Raw genomic sequence first — 18,651 nt, forward strand, 5'->3', positions numbered from 1 at the left:
CCACAAGGCACTTTGGAGAGACAGAGAGAGAGTATGCCAGCACACACCCAGCGCTAATACCCCAGGAAAAACACACAAATGTGTTTAGCTGTAATACTATTATTTGCTGCCAATTATGTGCCCCCCCCCCTCCCCCTTCTCTGAAACCCCCTTTCACCGTGGATAAGCAGGGGAGAGTCTGGGGAGCTTCCTCTCAGCTGTGCTGTGGAGAAAATGGCGCTGATGAGTGCTAAGGGAGAAGCCCCGCCCCCTCTGCGGCGGGCTTCTGTCCCGCTTAAATATAATAAAAACTGGCGGGGGGCTCTTTATATATACAGTGCCTAGCTGTATATATATATATATATATATATATATATATATCTTTTGCCAGAAATGAGGTTTATATTGCTGCCCAGGGCGCCCCCCCCCCCCCCTTCCCCCTGCACCCTTACAGTGACTGCCGTGTGTGAGGTGTGTGGGAGCAATGGCGAACAGCTGCACTGCTGTGCGTTACCTCAGTGAAAATCATGAAGTCTTCTACCGCCTCTGAAGTCTTCTTTTTCTTCTCATACTCACCCGGCTTCTATCTTCCGGCTCTGTGAGGAGGACGGCGGCGCGGCTCCGGGACGAACTCCAGGGTGAGACCTGTGTTCTGACTCCCTCTGGAGCTAATGTTGTCCAGTAGCCTAAGAAGCAGAGCCTTGAAACTCACAGAAGTAGGTCTGCTTCTCTCCCCTCAGTCCTTCGATGCAGGGAGTCTGTTGCCAGCAGGCTCCCTGAAAATAAAAAACCTAACAAATATACTTTCTGTCAGGAAGCTCAGGAGAGCTCCCTGAAGTGTACCCATCTCCTCTGGGCACAGTATCAAACTGAGGTCTGGAGGAGGGGCATGGAGGGAGGAGCCAGTGCACACCCAGATCCAAAGTCTTTCTTAAAGTGCCCATGTCTCCTGCGGAGCCCGTCTATCCCCATGGTCCTTACGGAGGCCCAGCATCCTCTAGGACGTTAGAGAAATAAACACTGAGTATATCTTGTGAAATACCTATATTAAATGATAAACCTGACGCACTTAGCCCCCTCAGGTTATAGAATATAGGGATAGCAATCTGAGTGAGATACACGAAATGGAGGTCACACAGCAGCTATATGCACACACACATAGTCGCATTATACAATGCAGAAATTATGACATGCAATAAAACTGCACTGGACTAGCAATACAAAGTAGTACTAAGTATAGCTATACACTCAATAGATATAACAATGCACAGTAAAGACTGGATGTATATCACAGGGTACTTGTACTATATAACCCTGACTAAATGCACTCTTTCTTAACTAACACTGTCAGCAGATATGTAGAATACTTAAGTGCACCTGTAAAATGAACAGCGCTGACATGCAGGTGGCTTTACAGAGGAGGATTTGCCCAAACAGTCCCAGGATCAGCTCTAATGGTGCCCAAACGCTGACAGGGAGTGAGGGAGATATATGCAGCTCCAGGGCGGGAACATTTACTCTAAATGGCGCCCTGGGGCTGGGGGAGGGGCTACAGGTCAAAACCTTATCCCCCTGCTGGACTTCGCCACCGGGTACTATGGGCTATATAATAAAGTTTTTTTTATCAAAACCAACCTCTGCCCTTGCCCTGGTGGTCTAGTGGGGTCCCTGTACTGTCACAGTGTCTACGCCAGCACGCGCAGCCCGCCTCCCACCGGCCGCGTGGGATCGCGATTTTCAGCGGGTCCCGTCTGAGGGACCCACTTACCTCCTCCCTGAGTGCGGCCACGTGATCCTGGAGAGCAGCAGTGATGTGTGTGACTAACTTGAGAGAAGCCGGAGCCTCCGCTGCAGGTACCCGGCAACCAGGGCGCGGGAGTATACAGCACTGCTGGGGGAGGTGATGGAGCTGCAGCAGAAGATGTCTGACTGACATCTAACATTTACATTGCCTCTGCTGCAGCCCTTGTAGTCTTCATTTTACACTTTAAAAGCTCTTCTCAGGGCTGCTGGAGCAGCCCTCCTGTTGTATGCCTGCACTGCATGGCACCAACTACAAAACTGAGCTCCTGTGCACGGAGGCGGGGTTATAGAGGAGGTGGCGCTATGCATTCTGGGAACAGTCAAAGCTTTTAGACTGTTGGTGCCTCGGATCAAGATCCTACTCTACACCCCAATGTCATTCCCTGTGGAGCCCAGTGTACCCCGCAGTAGAAAAACATCATAGCTATTTACATAGAAGATAGGTTTAATTATATTTAAATAGGAGTATATATACCACAACCAAAAAAAACACACTTTTACCAAAATCACACAAAATACAAGGAAAGGCTAGCATTGTTATTCTGCACTCCTATTTAAAAGGAAGAAGTGGTAGGAAACAAACAGAACTCGGTGAGTGACAGAAATGAGGTCAAAGATGTAGGAGGGGTGGAGTGTTTAAGAACGTTAGAGGGGAGGCAATTAAACTATATTCTGTGGTGGATGGGGAGCCAGTGTAGCTGTTTGCAGACAGGGAAGGCCGTCACAGAGTGGCAAATGAGATGAGTGGATAAGAATAGACAGCAGTGGGGAGAGAGGGAGATTAGACCGGAGGAGGTTGCAGTAATCTAGACAGGAAATAAGTGCACATATGAGATTTGGTAGCGTCCATAGCGGGTAAGGAACTAATGCTAGAGGTATTCAGAAGACGGAAGTGGCAAGATTGCAAGACAGACTGAATATTGGGGAGTGAAGGAGGGAGGAATCGAGGATGACGCCAAGGTAGCAGACCTTAGGCATATTTTTTTTTTTTTTATATATTTTTAACTTAATTATATATTTTTTTAATTGACAATTTTTAGAGTAACATACGTTAAAAAAAAGTCAGTTAATTGATTAAAAGCCAAATTAACAGAATAAACAAAAATGGCTTCTTAATTTACTACAAAGTACTGTCACCTCTATCTCCGGCATCCACTCGTCTGAGAACCAGCGCCTCACGGCATCACAGGTCTTCCACATCTGGCAATCAGTGAGCGTATGGAGCGCTCTGCGGTGTTCCTCCATGGTTGCGGCGAGCGCTACTTTGCGTAGCATATTCAGCACAACGCTGCGAGAGCGGTGTACTCCATTAGCTTTCTTGGCCACCCACTTCATCCAAGCCCTGTCCCGATGGGAATCGCAAAGTAATATTTTGGTGTCTGAAAGGTAAGAATACTTTGGTTAAAGCAAAAAAGAAGATTTGGTACTTACCGATAAATCTATTTCTCTGAATCCACTCGGGGACCCTGGAGATCAGACAGCTGGGGGTGTGAAGAATGGAGACCGGAGGTGGCACAATAATAGGATTTTGGTACTTACCAGGTAAATCCTTTTCTTTGAATCCATAGGGGGCACTGGAGTACTCTTGGGATATGGACGGCCTCCGCAGGAACAAGGCACTGAATATTCAAATTTAGAACTCTCCACCCCTCCATATCCCAAGAGTACCTCAGTGTTTTTTACTGAGCCGAACAGGAGCTAGAGAGGTTGACAATGGAGAATTACATATAACATAACAGACAACAATAAAGTTGACACATAACGTTACTGACAACTAAACAGTTGACACCATAACCAGCACTTGATAATTTGAACCAGTCGGTGAGAGTGTGTTACCATAAGATCCCCTGAACTTACCACAAACCAGGTAAAACTGCTCTGGGTGGGCGTCCAGTGCCCCCTATGGATTCAAAGAAAAGGATTTACCTGGTAAGTACCAAAATCCTATTTTCTTTTTCATCCACTAGGGGTCACTGGAGTACTCTTGGGACGTACCAAAGCTTCCCCCGTGGGCGGGAGAGCTGTTTGGCACCTGTAACACTAGGCGGCCAAAGCTAGATGCTGATGCCGCAAACGTATCAAACTGTTAAAAGCACACAAACGTGTGCACTGAAGACCATGTAGCCGCACGGCAAAGCTGCGTCGTAGAAGCTCCACGACCAGCTGCCCATGAAGTACCCACAGAATGTGTGGAATGAGCTGTTACTGATGTAGGCGGCTGTAACCTAGCATGAAGGTAAGCCTGACGTATGGTCAGTTTTATCCATCTGGATAAGGTCAGCGTAGAAGCCGGCCAACCCATCTTGGCAGCATCATAGAGAACAAACAACGTATCCGTCTTAAGAACAGTATACGTCGGAATACATAAACGCGCAGTGCACGTACCACATCTAAAGTTCCTGAATCTCCTGTTAACACAGGAACTACTATTGGTTGATTGATGTGAAAAGATGACACTACCATTGGTAAGAAAGTGGGATTTGTCCGAAGTTCCGCTGTGTCATCATGAAACACCAAATACGGTGAGCAAAATTGTTTTCCAAGTGAGAAACTTAATATCCACTTGTTGTAAGGGTTCAAAATAATAAGATTTTACTTACCGATAAATCTATTTCTCATAGTCCGTAGTGGATGCTGGGACTCCGTCAGGACCATGGGGAATAGCGGCTCCGCAGGAGACAGGGCACAAAATTTAAAAGTTTGACCACTAGGTGGTGTGTACTGGCTCCTCCCCCTATGACCCTCCTCCAAACCTCAGTTAGGATACTGTGCCCGGACGAGCGTACACAATAAGGAAGGATTTTGAATCCCGGGTAAGACTCATACCAGCCACACCAATCACACCGTACAACTTGTGATCTGAACCCAGTTAACAGTATGATAACGTAGGAGCCTCTGAAAAGATGGCTCACAACAATAAACAACCCGATTTTTTTGTAACAATAACTATGTACAAGTATTGCAGACAATCCGCACTTGGGATGGGCGCCCAGCATCCACTACGGACTATGAGAAATAGATTTATCGGTAAGTAAAATCTTATTTTCTCTGACGTCCTAGTGAATGCTGGGACTCCGTCAGGACCATGGGGATTATACCAAAGCTCCCAAACGGGCGGGAGAGTGCGGATGACTCTGCAGCACCGAATGAGAGAACTCCAGGTCCTCCTTAGCCAGGGTATCAAATTTGTAGAATTTTACAAACGTGTTCTCCCCTGACCACGTAGCTGCTCGGCAGAGTTGTAATGCCGAGACCCCTCGGGCAGCCGCCCAAGATGAGCCCACCTTCCTTGTGGAGTGGGCATTGACAGATTTAGGCTGTGGCAGGCCTGCCACAGAATGTGCCAGTTGAATTGTGCTACAAATCCAACGAGCAATCGTCTGCTTAGAAGCAGGAGCACCCATCTTGTTGGGTGCATATAGTATAAACAGCGAGTCAGATTTTCTGACTCCAGCCGTCCTTGAAATATATATTTTCAATGCTCTGACAACGTCCAGCAACTTGGAATCCTCCAAATCGCTAGTAGCCGCAGGCACCACAATAGGCTGGTTCAGGTGAAACGCTGATACCACCTTAGGCAGAAAATGAGGACGCGTCCTCAATTCTGCCCTGTCCGAATGGAAAATCAGATATGGGCTTTTATACGACAAAGCCGCCAATTCTGACACTCTCCTGGCTGAAGCCAGAGCCAGTAGCATGGTTACTTTCCATGTAAGATATTTCAAATCTACCGATTTAAGTGGCTCAAACCAATGGGATTTGAGAAAATCCAAAACTACATTGAGATCCCACGGTGCCACCGGGGGCACAACCGGGGGCTGTATATGTAGTACTCCTTTTACAAAAGTCTAGACTTCAGGAACTGAAGCCAATTCTTTCTGGAAGAAAATCGACAGGGCCGAAATTTGAACCTTAATGGACACTAATTTGAGGCCCATAGATAATCCTGTTTGCAGGAAATGTAGGAATCGACCCAGTTGAAATTCCTCTGTCGGGGCCTTCCTGGCCTCACACCATGCAACATATTTTCTCCAAATGCGGTGATAATGTTGTGCAGTCACCTCCTTCCTGGCTTTGACCAGGGTAGGGATGACCTCTTCCGGAATGCCTTTTTCCTTTAGGATCCGGCGTTCAACCGCCATGCCGTCAAACGCAGCCGCGGTAAGTCTTTTAGAGGTAGAGGCCACGGATCTTCCGTGAGCATCTCCTGAAGTTCCGGGTACCAAGTCCTTCTTGGCCAGTCCGGAGCCACTAGTATCGTTCTTACTCCCCTTTGCCGTATAATTCTCAGTACCTTGGGTATGAGAGGCAGAGGAGGGAACACATACACTGACTGGTACACCCATGGTGTTACCAGAGCGTCCACAGCTATTGCCTGAGGATCTCTTGACCTGGCGCAATACCTGTCCAGTTTTTTGTTGAGGCGGGACGCCATCATGTCCACCATTGGTCTTTCCCAATGGACCACAATCATGTGGAAGACTTCTGGATGAAGTCCCCACTCTCCCGGGTGAAGATCGTGTCTGCTGAGGAAGTCTGCTTCCCAGTTGTCCACTCCCGGAATGAACACTGCCGACAGTGCTATCACATGATTTTCCGCCCAGCGAAGAATCCTTGCAGCTTCTGCCATTGCCCTCCTGCTTCTTGTGCCGCCCTGTCTGTTTACGTGGGCGACTGCCGTGATGTTGTCCGACTGGATCAACACCGGCTGACCCTGAAGCAGAGGTTTTGCCAGGCTTAGAGCATTGTAGATTGCTCTTAGTTCCAGTATATTTATGTGAAGAGACGTTTCCAGGCTTGACCACACGCCCTGGAAGTTTCTTCCTTGTGTGACCGCTCCCCAGCCTCTCAGGCTGGCATCCGTGGTCACTAGGACCCAGTTCTGTATGCCGAATCTGCGGCCCTCCAACAGATGAGCACTCTGCAACCACCATAGCAGAGAGACCCTTGTCCTTGTCGACAATTTTATCCGCTGATGCATCTGCAGATGCGATCCGGACCATTTGTCTAGCAGATCCCACTGAAAAATTTGTGCATGGAATCTGCCGAATGGAATCGCTTCGTAAGAAGCCACCATTTTCCCCAGGACTCTTGTGCATTGATGCACAGACACTGTCCCTGGTTTTAGGAGGTTCCTGACTAGTTCGGATAACTCCCTGGCTTTCTCCTCTGGAAGAAATACCTTTTTCTGAACAGTGTCCAGAATCATCCCTAGGAACAGCAGACGTGTCGTCGGGATCAGTTGGGATTTTGGAAAATTCAGAATCCACCCGTGCTGTTGGAGCACTACTTGAGTTAGTGCTACTCCGACCTCCAGCTGTTCTCTGGATCTTGCCCTTATCAGGAGATCGTCCAAGTAAGGGATAATTAAAACGCCTTCTCTTCGAAGAAGGATCATCATTTCGGCCATCACCTTGGTAAAGACCCTGGGTGCCGTGGACAATCCAAACGGCAGCGTCTGAAACTGATAATGACAGTTTTGTACCACGAACCTGAGGAACCCTTGGTGTGAAGGGCAAATTGGGACATGAAGGTAAGCATCCTTGATGTCCAAGGACACCATAAAATCCCCTTCTTCCAGATTCGCTATCACTGCTCTGAGTGACTCCATCTTGAACTTGAATTTTTGTATGTACAGGTTCAGAGATTTCAGATTTAAAATAGGTCTTACCGAGCCGTCCGGCTTCGGTACCACAAATAGCGTGGAGTAATACCCCTTTCCCTGTTGTAGAAGGGGTACCTTGACTATCACCTGCTGAGAATACAGCTTGTGAATGGCTTCCAATACCGTCGCCCTGTCGGAGGGAGACGTTGGCAAAGCAGACTTTAGGAACCGGCGAGGGGGAGACTTCTCGAATTCCAACCTGTAACCCTGAGATACTACCTGCAGGATCCAGGGGTCCACCTGCGAGTGAGCCCACTGTGCGCTGAAATTCTTGAGGCGACCCCCCACCGCCCCTGAGTCCGCTTGTAAGGTCCCAGCGTCATGCTGAGGCCTTTGCAGAAGCCGGGGAGGACTTCTGCTCCTGGGAAGGGGCTGCTTGGTGCAGTCTCTTACCCTTTCCTTTGCCTCGGGGCAAATATGAATGTCCTTTTGCTCGCTTGTTCTTATAGGAACGAAAGGACTGCGGCTGAAAAGACTGCGTCTTTTTCTGTTGGGAGGGGACTTGAGGTAAAAAGGTGGACTTCCCGGCTGTTGCCGTGGCTACCAAATCCGATAGACCGACCCCAAATAATTCCTCCCCTTTATACGGTAATACTTCCATATGCCGTTTGGAATCCGCATCGCCTGACCACTGTCGTGTCCATAGACTTCTTCTGGCAGATATGGACATCGCACTTACTCTTGATGCCAGAGTGCAGATATCTCTCTGTGCATCTCGCATATAAAGGAATGCATCCTTTAATTGCTCTATATTCAATAAAATACTGTCCCTATCCAGGGTATCAATATTTTCAGTCAGGGACTCCGACCAAGCCACCCCAGCACTGCACATCCAGGCTGAGGCGATTGCTGGTCGCAGTATAACACCAGTATGTGTGTATATACTTTTTAGAGTATTTTCCAGCCTCCTATCAGCTGGATCCTTGAGGGCGGCCGTATCAGGAGACGGTAACGCCACTTGTTTGGATAAACGTGTGAGCGCCTTGTCCACCCTAGGGGGTGTTTCCCAGCGCGCCCTAACCTTTGGCGGGAAAGGGTATAATGCCAATAACTTCTTTGAAATTAGCAGTTTTTTATCAGGGGTAACCCACGCTTCATCACACACGTCATTCAATTCCTCTGATTCAGGAAAAACTACAGGTAGTTTTTTCAGACCCCACATAATACCCCTTTTTGTGGTACTTGCAGTATCAGAGATATGCAAAGCCTCCTTCATTGCCGTGATCATATAACGTGTGGCCCTACTGGAAAATACGTTCGTTTCTTCACCGTCGACACTAGATTCGGTGTCCGTGTCTGGGTCTGTGTCGACCGACTGAGGCAAAGGGCGTTTTACAGCCCCTGACGGTGTTTGAGACGCCTGTACAGGTACTAATTGGTTTGTCGGCCGTCTCATGTCGTCAACCGACTTTTGCAGCGTGCTGACATTATCACGTAATTCCATAAACAAAGCCATCCATTCCGGTGTCGACTCCCTAGGGGGTGACATCACCATTACCGGCAATTGCTCCGCCTCCACACCAACATCGTCCTCATACATGTCGACACACACGTACCGACACACAGCAGACACACAGGGAATGCTCTGATAGAAGACAGGACCCCACTAGCCCTTTGGGGAGACAGAGGGAGAGTTTGCCAGCACACACCAAAGCGCTATAATTATATAGGAACAACCTTATATAAGTGTTGTTTCCTTATAGCTGCTTAAATATATATAATATCGCCAAAAAATGCCCCCCCTCTCTGTTTTTTACCCTGTTTCTGTAGTGCAGTGCAGGGGAGAGCCTGGGAGCCTTCCTAGCAGCGGAGCTGTGTAGGAAAATGGCGCTGTGTGCTGAGGAGATAGGCCCCGCCCCCTATTCCGGCGGGCTCTTCTCCCGGTTTTTCTGAGACCTGGCAGGGGTGAAATACATCCATATAGCCTCAGGGACTATATGTGATGTATTCTTTTTAGCCAGAAAGGTAATCTCATTGCTGCCCAGGGCGCCCCCCCCAGCGCCCTGCACCCTCCGTGACCGCTGGTGTGAAGTGTGCCTGAGCGCAATGGCGCACAGCTGCAGTGCTGTGCGCTACCTCATGAAGACTGAAAAGCCTTCAGCCGCCGGTTTCTGGACCTCTTCTTACTTCGGCATCTGCAAGGGGGTCGGCGGCGCGGCTCCGGTGACCCATCCAGGCTGTACCTGTGATCGTCCCTCTGGAGCTAGTGTCCAGTAGCCTAAGAAGCAAATCCATCCTGCACGCAGGTGAGTTCACTCCTTCTCCCCTAGGTCCCTCGTTGCAGTGAGCCTGTTGCCAGCAGGACTCACTGAAAATAAGAAACCTATCAAAACTTTTACTCTAAGCAGCTCTTTATGAGAGCCACCTAGATTGCACCCTGCTCGGACGGGCACAAAAACCTAACTGAGGCTTGGAGGAGGGTCATAGGGGGAGGAGCCAGTACACACCACCTAGTGGTCAAACTTTTAAATTTTGTGCCCTGTCTCCTGCGGAGCCGCTATTCCCCATGGTCCTGACGGAGTCCCAGCATCCACTAGGACGTCAGAGAAATGAAGACTGTAAGAAATCTAAAACCAGATTCAAGTCCCATGGCGCTGTAGGTGGAACGAATGGAGGCTGTACTCTTAGGACATCTTTGCAGAAAAGTGTGTACAGATGGCAATAGAGCCAATCGTCTTCGAAAGTAATTTGACAAAGCAGATACCTGCACTTTTAGTGTAGATAAACGCAGTCCTCCATCTAACCCCGTCTGTAGAAATAACAAAAGACGGAATAACTTGAAAGATGATGTCGGAAACTTCCGAGCTTCACACCAACCTATATAGGCACGCCAAATACTGTGATAATGAGCTGCCGTAACCGGCTTCCTAGCTCGTAACATGGTTGGTATAACCGAATCTGGAATGCCCTCACTTCTTAAGAGGGCGGTCTCAACAGCCACCCCGTCAAACGCAGCCGCGCTAAATCGGGGTAAAGGAACGGACCCTGTTGTAACCGGTCCGGACGTAGTGGGAGAGGCCAAGGATCGTCTGCGAGTAGTCCGCGGAGATCCGAGAACCAAGCTCTCCGAGGCCAATGAGGCGCCACTAGTATGACTGTGACTGACTCTCTTTTGATTCGTTTTAGCAACAGAGGGAGCAGCGGAAGCCAGATACACGAGGCTGTGCGGCCACGCGATTGTGAGAGCATCCACCGTCACTGCCTTTGGATCTCGCGTTCTGGACACATACTGGGGCGTTTGGTGATTGTGGCGAGATGCCATCAGGTCCACTTGAGGGTAACCCCACCTCTGGACCAACATGTGAAACACCTCTGGTTGCAATGCCCATTCTCCTGGATGAAAATCCCGACGGCTGAGATAATCCTCCTCCCAGTTGTCCACTCCCGGAATGAAGACTGCCGACAATATCACTTGGTGATGCTCGGCTCAATCGAGGATTCGAGCTACTTCCCGCATTGCCATGCGGCTTCTCTTTCCTCCTTGTTTGTAGATGTACGCGACTGCCGTCGCGTTGTCTTGTCTGCACCTGGACAGGCTGAGACCGAAGTATGTGCACTGCTTGTCGCAGCGCATTGTAAATTGGCCGGAGTTCCAGGACAGTTATAAACAGCAATCTTTCGTGATCCGCCCAGAGACCCTGGAGCTGATAATTTTGAACTACAGTTCCCCAACCTTTGAGACTCGCGTCCGTCGTTAGAATTATCCAATTCCAGGCGCCGAACCGTTTCTCTGCGGTTAGATTGTGTACTTTGAGCCACCAGAGTAGAGACTCTGGCCCGTGGCGACAACCGCACCCTGTGGTGAATCTGCAGATGCGAGCCCGACCACTGTGCGAGCACATCCAGTTGAAAAGGACGTGAGTGAAATCTTCCAAACCGAAGCTCTTCGAAAGCCGCCACCATGGTGCCTAAGAGGCGAATGCACAAATGTGCCGAGACTGTGCGTGTCTTGAGCACTAATCCTACCAGATGACGAATGATCTGTAATTTCTGTTCTGGTAGGTAAAATCTCTGATTTACCGCATGGAGGGTTATACCTAGGAATTGCAGTCGTTGAGACGGAATCAGATGTGATGTCTTGAAGTTGACAATCCAACCGTGCTGAACTAGTACATCGTACGTCAGCAACGCATGTAGGACGAACATCTGTTGAGACGGAGCTTTGATGAGCAGATCGTCCAAGTACGGAACTATTATCCCTACCAGGGATCTGAGATGTTTGGTGAATACCCGAGGCGCTGACGAGAGGCCAAACGGTAGAGCCTGAAACTGGTAATGGTTTTGCCGTATTGCAAACCGCAAGAACCTCTGATGAGGTGGCCAAATCGGAATGTGTAAGTACGCATCCTTGAGATCCAGCGCAATCATGAATACCTGTGGCTCTAAACCTGCAATTACTGACCGCAGAGATTCCATCTTGAATCTGTAGTAAGTGACGTACTGATTGAGGCCCTTCAAGTTCAATATTGGCCTGACCGAGCCCTCCGGCTTTGGTACCTACAAACAGACTGGAATAATAACCCTGACCTTGTTGGTGTACAGGGACCGGAATCAAAACTGCTGACTCCAGCAGGGACGGAATGGCAATTTGCCAAACCTCCCTCTTGTCGTCCGACACAGGCAGTCCGGTCTTGGTCTTGAAAAACCGCAGTGGCGGGAGACAGTCGAACTCTATCTTGTAACCTTTAAACACTAAATTGCGGATCCACCCATCTGTGGACGTCTGGAACCACGCCAAATGGAACGGCTGAAGGCGTGCTCCCACAAGTGGAGATCCAAGATGGGCTGGGAGTCCGTCATCCATATGTCCAATTCAGGACCAAACAACTTCTCGCCACCGTAAGATAACGCCTCTATACCTCTTTTGACCTCCGCTTGCCAAGAGCGCAGCCAGAGTGCTCGTCGTGCTGTAACTAGCGACGATGAAAGGCGAGAAGTGAGCTGTCAGACGTCAGTAGAAGCTGTACATAGATAATCAGCAGCTTCCCAGATTTGATCAGCGAGAAGTATAAGGTGATCCATGTAGGGCAGACTTGAGTTCTGTTATCCATACCATCAGCGCCTTAGTAACCCAAATGCCAACCAACCCAGGTCTAAGCAACACTCCTGCTGCTATATACATGGATTTTAGCATAACTTCTATTTTACTGTCTGAAGGGTCTTTAAGCGTAGTATCGTTGGTACTGGTATGGTTAATTTCTGAGTAAGTTTAGACACAGATGAATCCACCAATGGCGGATTCTCCCATGTAGCTGTCACAGCCTCTGGAAACAGGTAACTAGTGCGAGGTATAGAAAACCGTTTATCCGGATTCTGTCGCGTTTCCAGTGACATCTTATTAAGAGATCCCGAAACAGGAAAACACATCGGAGTCCTCTGCCGTTTAGCAAAGACGACTTCATTATTTGTCAGAGGCTCCTCAGTTTTTGTAAACTTCAGAGACTGATGCACCGCTCGGATGAGATTATCAATACCTGGGCTGGCAAAATCTTCACTAGCTGACTGCTGTCTTGCGCACTGAGGTCTGGCCTAGAATCGTCAGAATGCAACATAGCAGAAACTGGTAAATCATAAGACAAATGAAATTTATCCCTACTACCCAAAATGGACTTGGATTTTTGGCAAGGCTGAGACCCCCTCCGGTAGTTCTAGCGGTCTCACCCTAGACTCAGATCTTGCCGCTTCCAGCTCCTGTCGAGCGGCGGCCAATTCTGATTGCAATCCAGCCATGACATCCGCTAGCGCAGCCCATGGCGGGTCCGGGGATGAAACTGGTTTTGAAACCGGAGCAGAAATTGTATTCGTAGCTGAATCCACAAAACATACTGTACATGTGGTATTGTTACAGACATGGCAGGGAAACTGCTTTTTTGGTTTTGCTGGTGCCTTACACATTATGCAGACAGACAATACAATACAATACAATACAATACACAAAGACAGACAACTTGCACGACTCGGTAAAATAGTACTAAGGTGTGTCCATATATATATATATATATATATATATATATACATACAGGTTGAGTATCCCTTATCCAAAAAGCACAGAATGCATTTACGTTACATATACACCTTATACACCCAGCCAGAAGGTAATTTTAACCAATATGTTTTCTAACTTTGTGCATTGAACAAAGTGTATCTACATTCACACAATTCATTCATGTTTCATATACACCTTATACACACAGCCTGAAGGTCATTTAATACAATATTTTTGATAACTTTGTGTATTAAACAAAGTTTGTGTACATTGAGCCATCAAAAAACAAAGGTTTCACTATCTCACTCTCACTCAAAAAAGTCCGTATTTCGGAATATTCCGTATTTCGGAATATTTGGATATGGGATACTCAACCTGTATATATATATATATATATATATATATATATATATACAGGTTGAGTCTCCCTTATCCAAAATGCTTGGGACCAGAGATATTTTGGATATGGGATTTTTCCGTATTTTGGAATAATTGCATATCATAATGAGATATCATGGCGATGGGACCTAAATCTAAGCACAGAATGCATTTATATTACATATACACCTTATACACACAGCCTGAAGGTCATTTTAGCCAATATTTTTTATAACTTTGTGCATTAAACAAAGTGTGTCTACATTCACACAATTCATTTATGTTTCATATACACCTTATGCACACAGCCTGAAGGTCATTTAATACAATATTTTTAATAACTTTGTGTATTAAACAAAGTTTGTGTACATTGAGCCATGAAAAAACAAAGGTTTCACTATCTCACACTCACTCAATAAAGTCCGTATTTCGAAATATTCCGTATTTCGGAATATTTGGATATGGGATACTCAACCTGTATATATATATCTGGCCAAGAGCAGTACACGTGGCCACTACTATATGAAACCTGAGCCCAAATTCCCACTAACACCCCTGCGCCTCCGGTGGAGTAGAGATGTAGGACAGGAACGTTCTGGAATCACAACAGGAAGACAGGAAGCATGGTTAAAATGGCTGCCATGCCTAACAGCGCAGGGTATATTTAACAAGTGCAGCAAACCCGGTAATATAGGCTTAACAGCCTATGTCATTAATGCTGTCACCCCCTTTTTGCAGCCCTCCGCTAAAGTGTATCCTTCCCCCCCTTCTGCTCCCTCCCCTGTGGCCCGTGTACCGCTGTCTGAGCGGGAGTTACCGGGGAGCGGGTCCGCAATCGGGTGCAGGGAGCCGGGGAGCGCTGTAATGGAGAGCGGTCCTGCAGCGGCGGCCGGCGGGGTCTTAGCGGCGGAGGAGCGCGGCGCTGATCGGAACGGTTGCCGGGGCGGCCAGTTAGGAGAGACGGGTGCGGGCGCAGCGGCGCCGGCTCTGAACATTGTCCCCACACAGCAGGGCGGCAGCGTGCTCTGACCGCCCCGTCCCCCCAGCATACCTGACTCCAGAAGCGATGGCTGTGACGGGGCTTCTATCTGTAAGCTCCGTCCAGCTGTAGCAGCAGGCTTGTGAGCTGCGTGTGGCTGTGAGGGTGCTCTTTGCGAGGACCGACACGCCATGCGCTGCTCCGTGCAGCGGCACTATCCCGGACCCACGTTTTTACAGAAACTGGGAAGGGATGTGCTTAAGTTGTAAAAAAGAAAAAGAGTCCGTAGTGGATGCTGGGGTTCCTGAAAGGACCATGGGGAATAGCGGCTCCGCAGGAGACAGGGCACAAAAAGTAAAGCTTTAGGATCAGGTGGTGTGCACTGGCTCCTCCCCCTATGACCCTCCTCCAAGCCTCAGTTAGGATACTGTGCCCGGACGAGCGTACACAATAAGGAAGGATTTTGAATCCCGGGTAAGACTCATACCAGCCACACCAATCACACTGTACAACCTGTGATCTGAACCCAGTTAACAGTATGATAACAGCGGAGCCTCTGAAAAGATGGCTCACAACAATAATAACCCGATTTTTGTAACTATGTACAAGTATTGCAGATAATCCGCACTTGGGATGGGCGCCCAGCATCCACTACGGACTCCGAGAAATAGAATTATCGGTAAGTAAATTCTTATTTTCTCTATCGTCCTAGTGGATGCTGGGGTTCCTGAAAGGACCATGGGGATTATACCAAAGCTCCCAAACGGGCGGGAGAGTGCGGATGACTCTGCAGCACCGAATGAGAGAACTCCAGGTCCTCCTTAGCCAGGGTATCAAATTTGTAGGATTTTACAAACGTGTTTGCCCCTGACTAAATAGCCGCTCGGCGAAGTTGTAAAGCCGAGACCCCTCGGGCAGCCGCCCAAGATGAGCCCACCTTCCTTGTGGAATGGGCATTTACATATTTTGGCTGTGGCAGGCCTGCCACAGAATGTGCAAGCTGAATTGTATTACACATCCAACTAGCAATAGTCTGCTTAGAAGCAAGAGCACCCAGTTTGTTGGGTGCATACAGGATAACAGCAAGTCAGTTTTCCTGACTCCAGCCGTCCTGGAACCTATACTTTCAGGGCCCTGACAACATCCAGCAACTTGGAGTCCTCCAAGTCCCTAGTAGGCGCAAGGCACCACAATAAGCTGGTACAGGTGAAACACTGACACCATCTTAGGGAGAGAACTGGGGACGAGTCCGCAGCTCTGCCCTGTCCGAATGGACAAACAGATATGGGCTTTTTTGAGAAAAAAACCCACCAATTTGACACTCGCCTGGCCCAGGCCAGGGCCAAGAGCATGGTCACTTTTCATGTGAGATGCTTCAAATCCACAGATTTGACTGGTTTTAAACCAATGTGATTTGAGGAATCCCAGAACTACGTTGAGATCCCACAGTGCCACTGGAGGCACAAAAGGGGGTTGTATATGCAATACTCCCTTGACAAACTTCTGGACTTCAGGAACTGAAGCCAATTCTTTCTGGAAGAAAATCGACAGGGCCGAAATTTGAACCTTAATGGGCCCCAATTTGAGGCCCATAGACACTCCTGTTTGCAGGAAATGCAGGAATCGACCGAGTTGAAATTTCTTCGTGGGGCCTTCCTGGCCTCACACCACGCAACATATTTTCGCCACATGTGGTGATAATGTTGTGCGGTCACCTCCTTCCTGGCTTTGACCAGGGTAGGAATGACCTCTTCCGGAATGCCTTTTTCCCTTAGGATCCGGCGTTCCACCGCCATGCCGTCAAACGCAGCTGCGGTAAGTCTTGGAACAGACATGGTACTTGCTGAAGCAAGTCCCTTCTTAGCGGCAGAGGCCATAAGTCCTCTGTGAGCATCTCTTGAAGTTCCGGGTACCAAGTCCTTCTTGGCCAATCCGGAGCCATGAGTATAGTTCTTACTCCTCTACGTCTTATAATTCTCAGTACCTTAGGTATGAGAAGCAGAGGAGGGAACACATACACCAACTGGTACACCCACGGTGTTACCAGAACGTCCACAGCTATTGCCTGAGGGTCTCTTGACCTGGCGCAATACCTGTCCCGTTTTTTGTTCAGACGGGACGCCATCATGTCCACCTTTGGTATTTCCCAACGGTTCACAATCATGTGGAAAAACTTCCCGATGAAGTTTCCACTCTCCCGGGTGGAGGTCGTGCCTGCTGAGGAAGTCTGCTTCCCAGTTTCCACTCCCGGAGTGAAACACTGCTGACAGTGCTATCACATGATTTTCCGCCCAGCGAAAAGTCCTTGCAGTTTTTGCCATTGCCCTCCTGCTTCTTGTGCCGCCCTGTCTGTTTACGTGGGCGACTGCCGTGATGTTTTTCCCCCTGGATCAATACCGGCTGACCTTGAAGCAGAGGTCTTGCTAAGCTTAGAGCATTATAAATTTACCCTTAGCTCCAGTATATTTATGTGGAGAAAAGTCTCCAGACTTGATCACACTCCCTGGAAATTTTTTCCTTGTGTGACTGCTCCCCAGCCTCTCGGGCTGGCCTCCGTGGTCACCAGCATCCAATCCTGAATGCCGAATCTGCGGCCCTCTAGAAGATGAGCACTCTGTAACCACCACAGGAGAGACACCCTTGTCCTTGGATATAGGGTTATCCGCTGATGCATCTGAAGATGCGATCCGGACCATTTGTCCAGCAGATCCCACTGAAAAGTTCTTGCGTGAAATCTGCCGAATGGAATTGCTTCGTAGGAAGCCACCATTTTTACCAGGACCCTTGTGCAATGATGCACTGACACTTTTCCTGGTTTTAGGAGGTTCTTGACTAGCTCGGATAACTCCCTGGCTTTCTCTTCCGGGAGAAACACCTTTTTCTGGACTGTGTCCAGAATCATCCCTAGGCACAGCAGACGTGTCGTCAGGATCAGCTGCGATTTTGGAATATTTAGAATCCATCCGTGCTGTTGTAGCAGTATCCGAGATAGTGCTACTCCGACCTCCAACTGTTCCCTGGACTTTGCCCTTATCAGGAGATCGTCCAAGTAAGGGGTAATTAAGACGCCTTTTCTTCGAAGAAGAATCATCATTTCGGCCATTACCTTGGTAAAGACCCGGGGTGCCGTGGACAATCCAAACGGCAGCGTCTGAAACTGACAGTGACAGTTCTATACCACGAACCTGAGGTACCCTTAGTGAGAAGGGCAAATTTGGGACATGGAGGTAAGCATCCCTGATGTCCCGGGACACTATATAGTCCCCTTCTTCCTGGTTCGTTATCACTGCTCTGAGTGACTCCATCTTGATTTGAACCTTTGTAAGTGTTCAAATTTTTTTAGATTTAGAATAGGTCTCACCTAGCCTTCTGGCTTCAGTACCACAATATAGTGTGGAATAATACCCCTTTCCTTGTTGTAGGAGGGGTAATTTGATTATCACCTGCTGGGAATACAGCTTGTGAATTTTTTCCCATACTGCCTCCTTGTCGGAGGGATACCTTGGTAAAGCAGACTTCAGGAGCCTGCGAGGGGGAAACGTTTCGACATTCCAATCTGTACCCCTGGGATACTACTTGTAGGATCCAGGGGTCCTGTACGGTCCCAGCGTCATGCTGAGAGCTTGGCAGAAGCGGTGGAAGGCTTCTGTTCCTGGGAATGGGCTGCCTGCTGCAGTCTTCTTCCCTTTCCTCTATCCCTGGGCAAATATGACTCTTATAGGGACGAAAGGACTGAGGCTGAAAAGACGGTGTCTTTTTCTGCTGAGATGTGACTTGGGGTAAAAAAGGTGGATTTTCCAGCTGTTGCCGTGGCCACCAGGTCCGATGGACCGACCCCAAATAACTCCTCCCCTTTATACG

The 18,651-nt window shown here is 48.5% G+C and overlaps 1 protein-coding gene across 3 annotated transcripts in view; it reads right to left on the minus strand.

Annotated features, from left to right (window-relative positions):
* LOC134936231 (uncharacterized) overlaps positions 1–18,651 on the minus strand; it is an 84,515-nt gene that overhangs the window by 17,908 nt on the left and 47,956 nt on the right. For all 3 annotated transcript variants that reach the window (XM_063931215.1, XM_063931217.1, XM_063931216.1), the window contains exon 3: positions 2,920–3,161. In XM_063931215.1, the coding sequence (XP_063787285.1) occupies positions 2,920–3,161 (242 nt within the window). The remainder of the gene's footprint in view (positions 1–2,919; positions 3,162–18,651) is intronic.

Source organism: Pseudophryne corroboree, chromosome 6, assembly GCF_028390025.1.
Source record: "Pseudophryne corroboree isolate aPseCor3 chromosome 6, aPseCor3.hap2, whole genome shotgun sequence".
NCBI lineage: Eukaryota > Metazoa > Chordata > Amphibia > Anura > Myobatrachidae > Pseudophryne > Pseudophryne corroboree.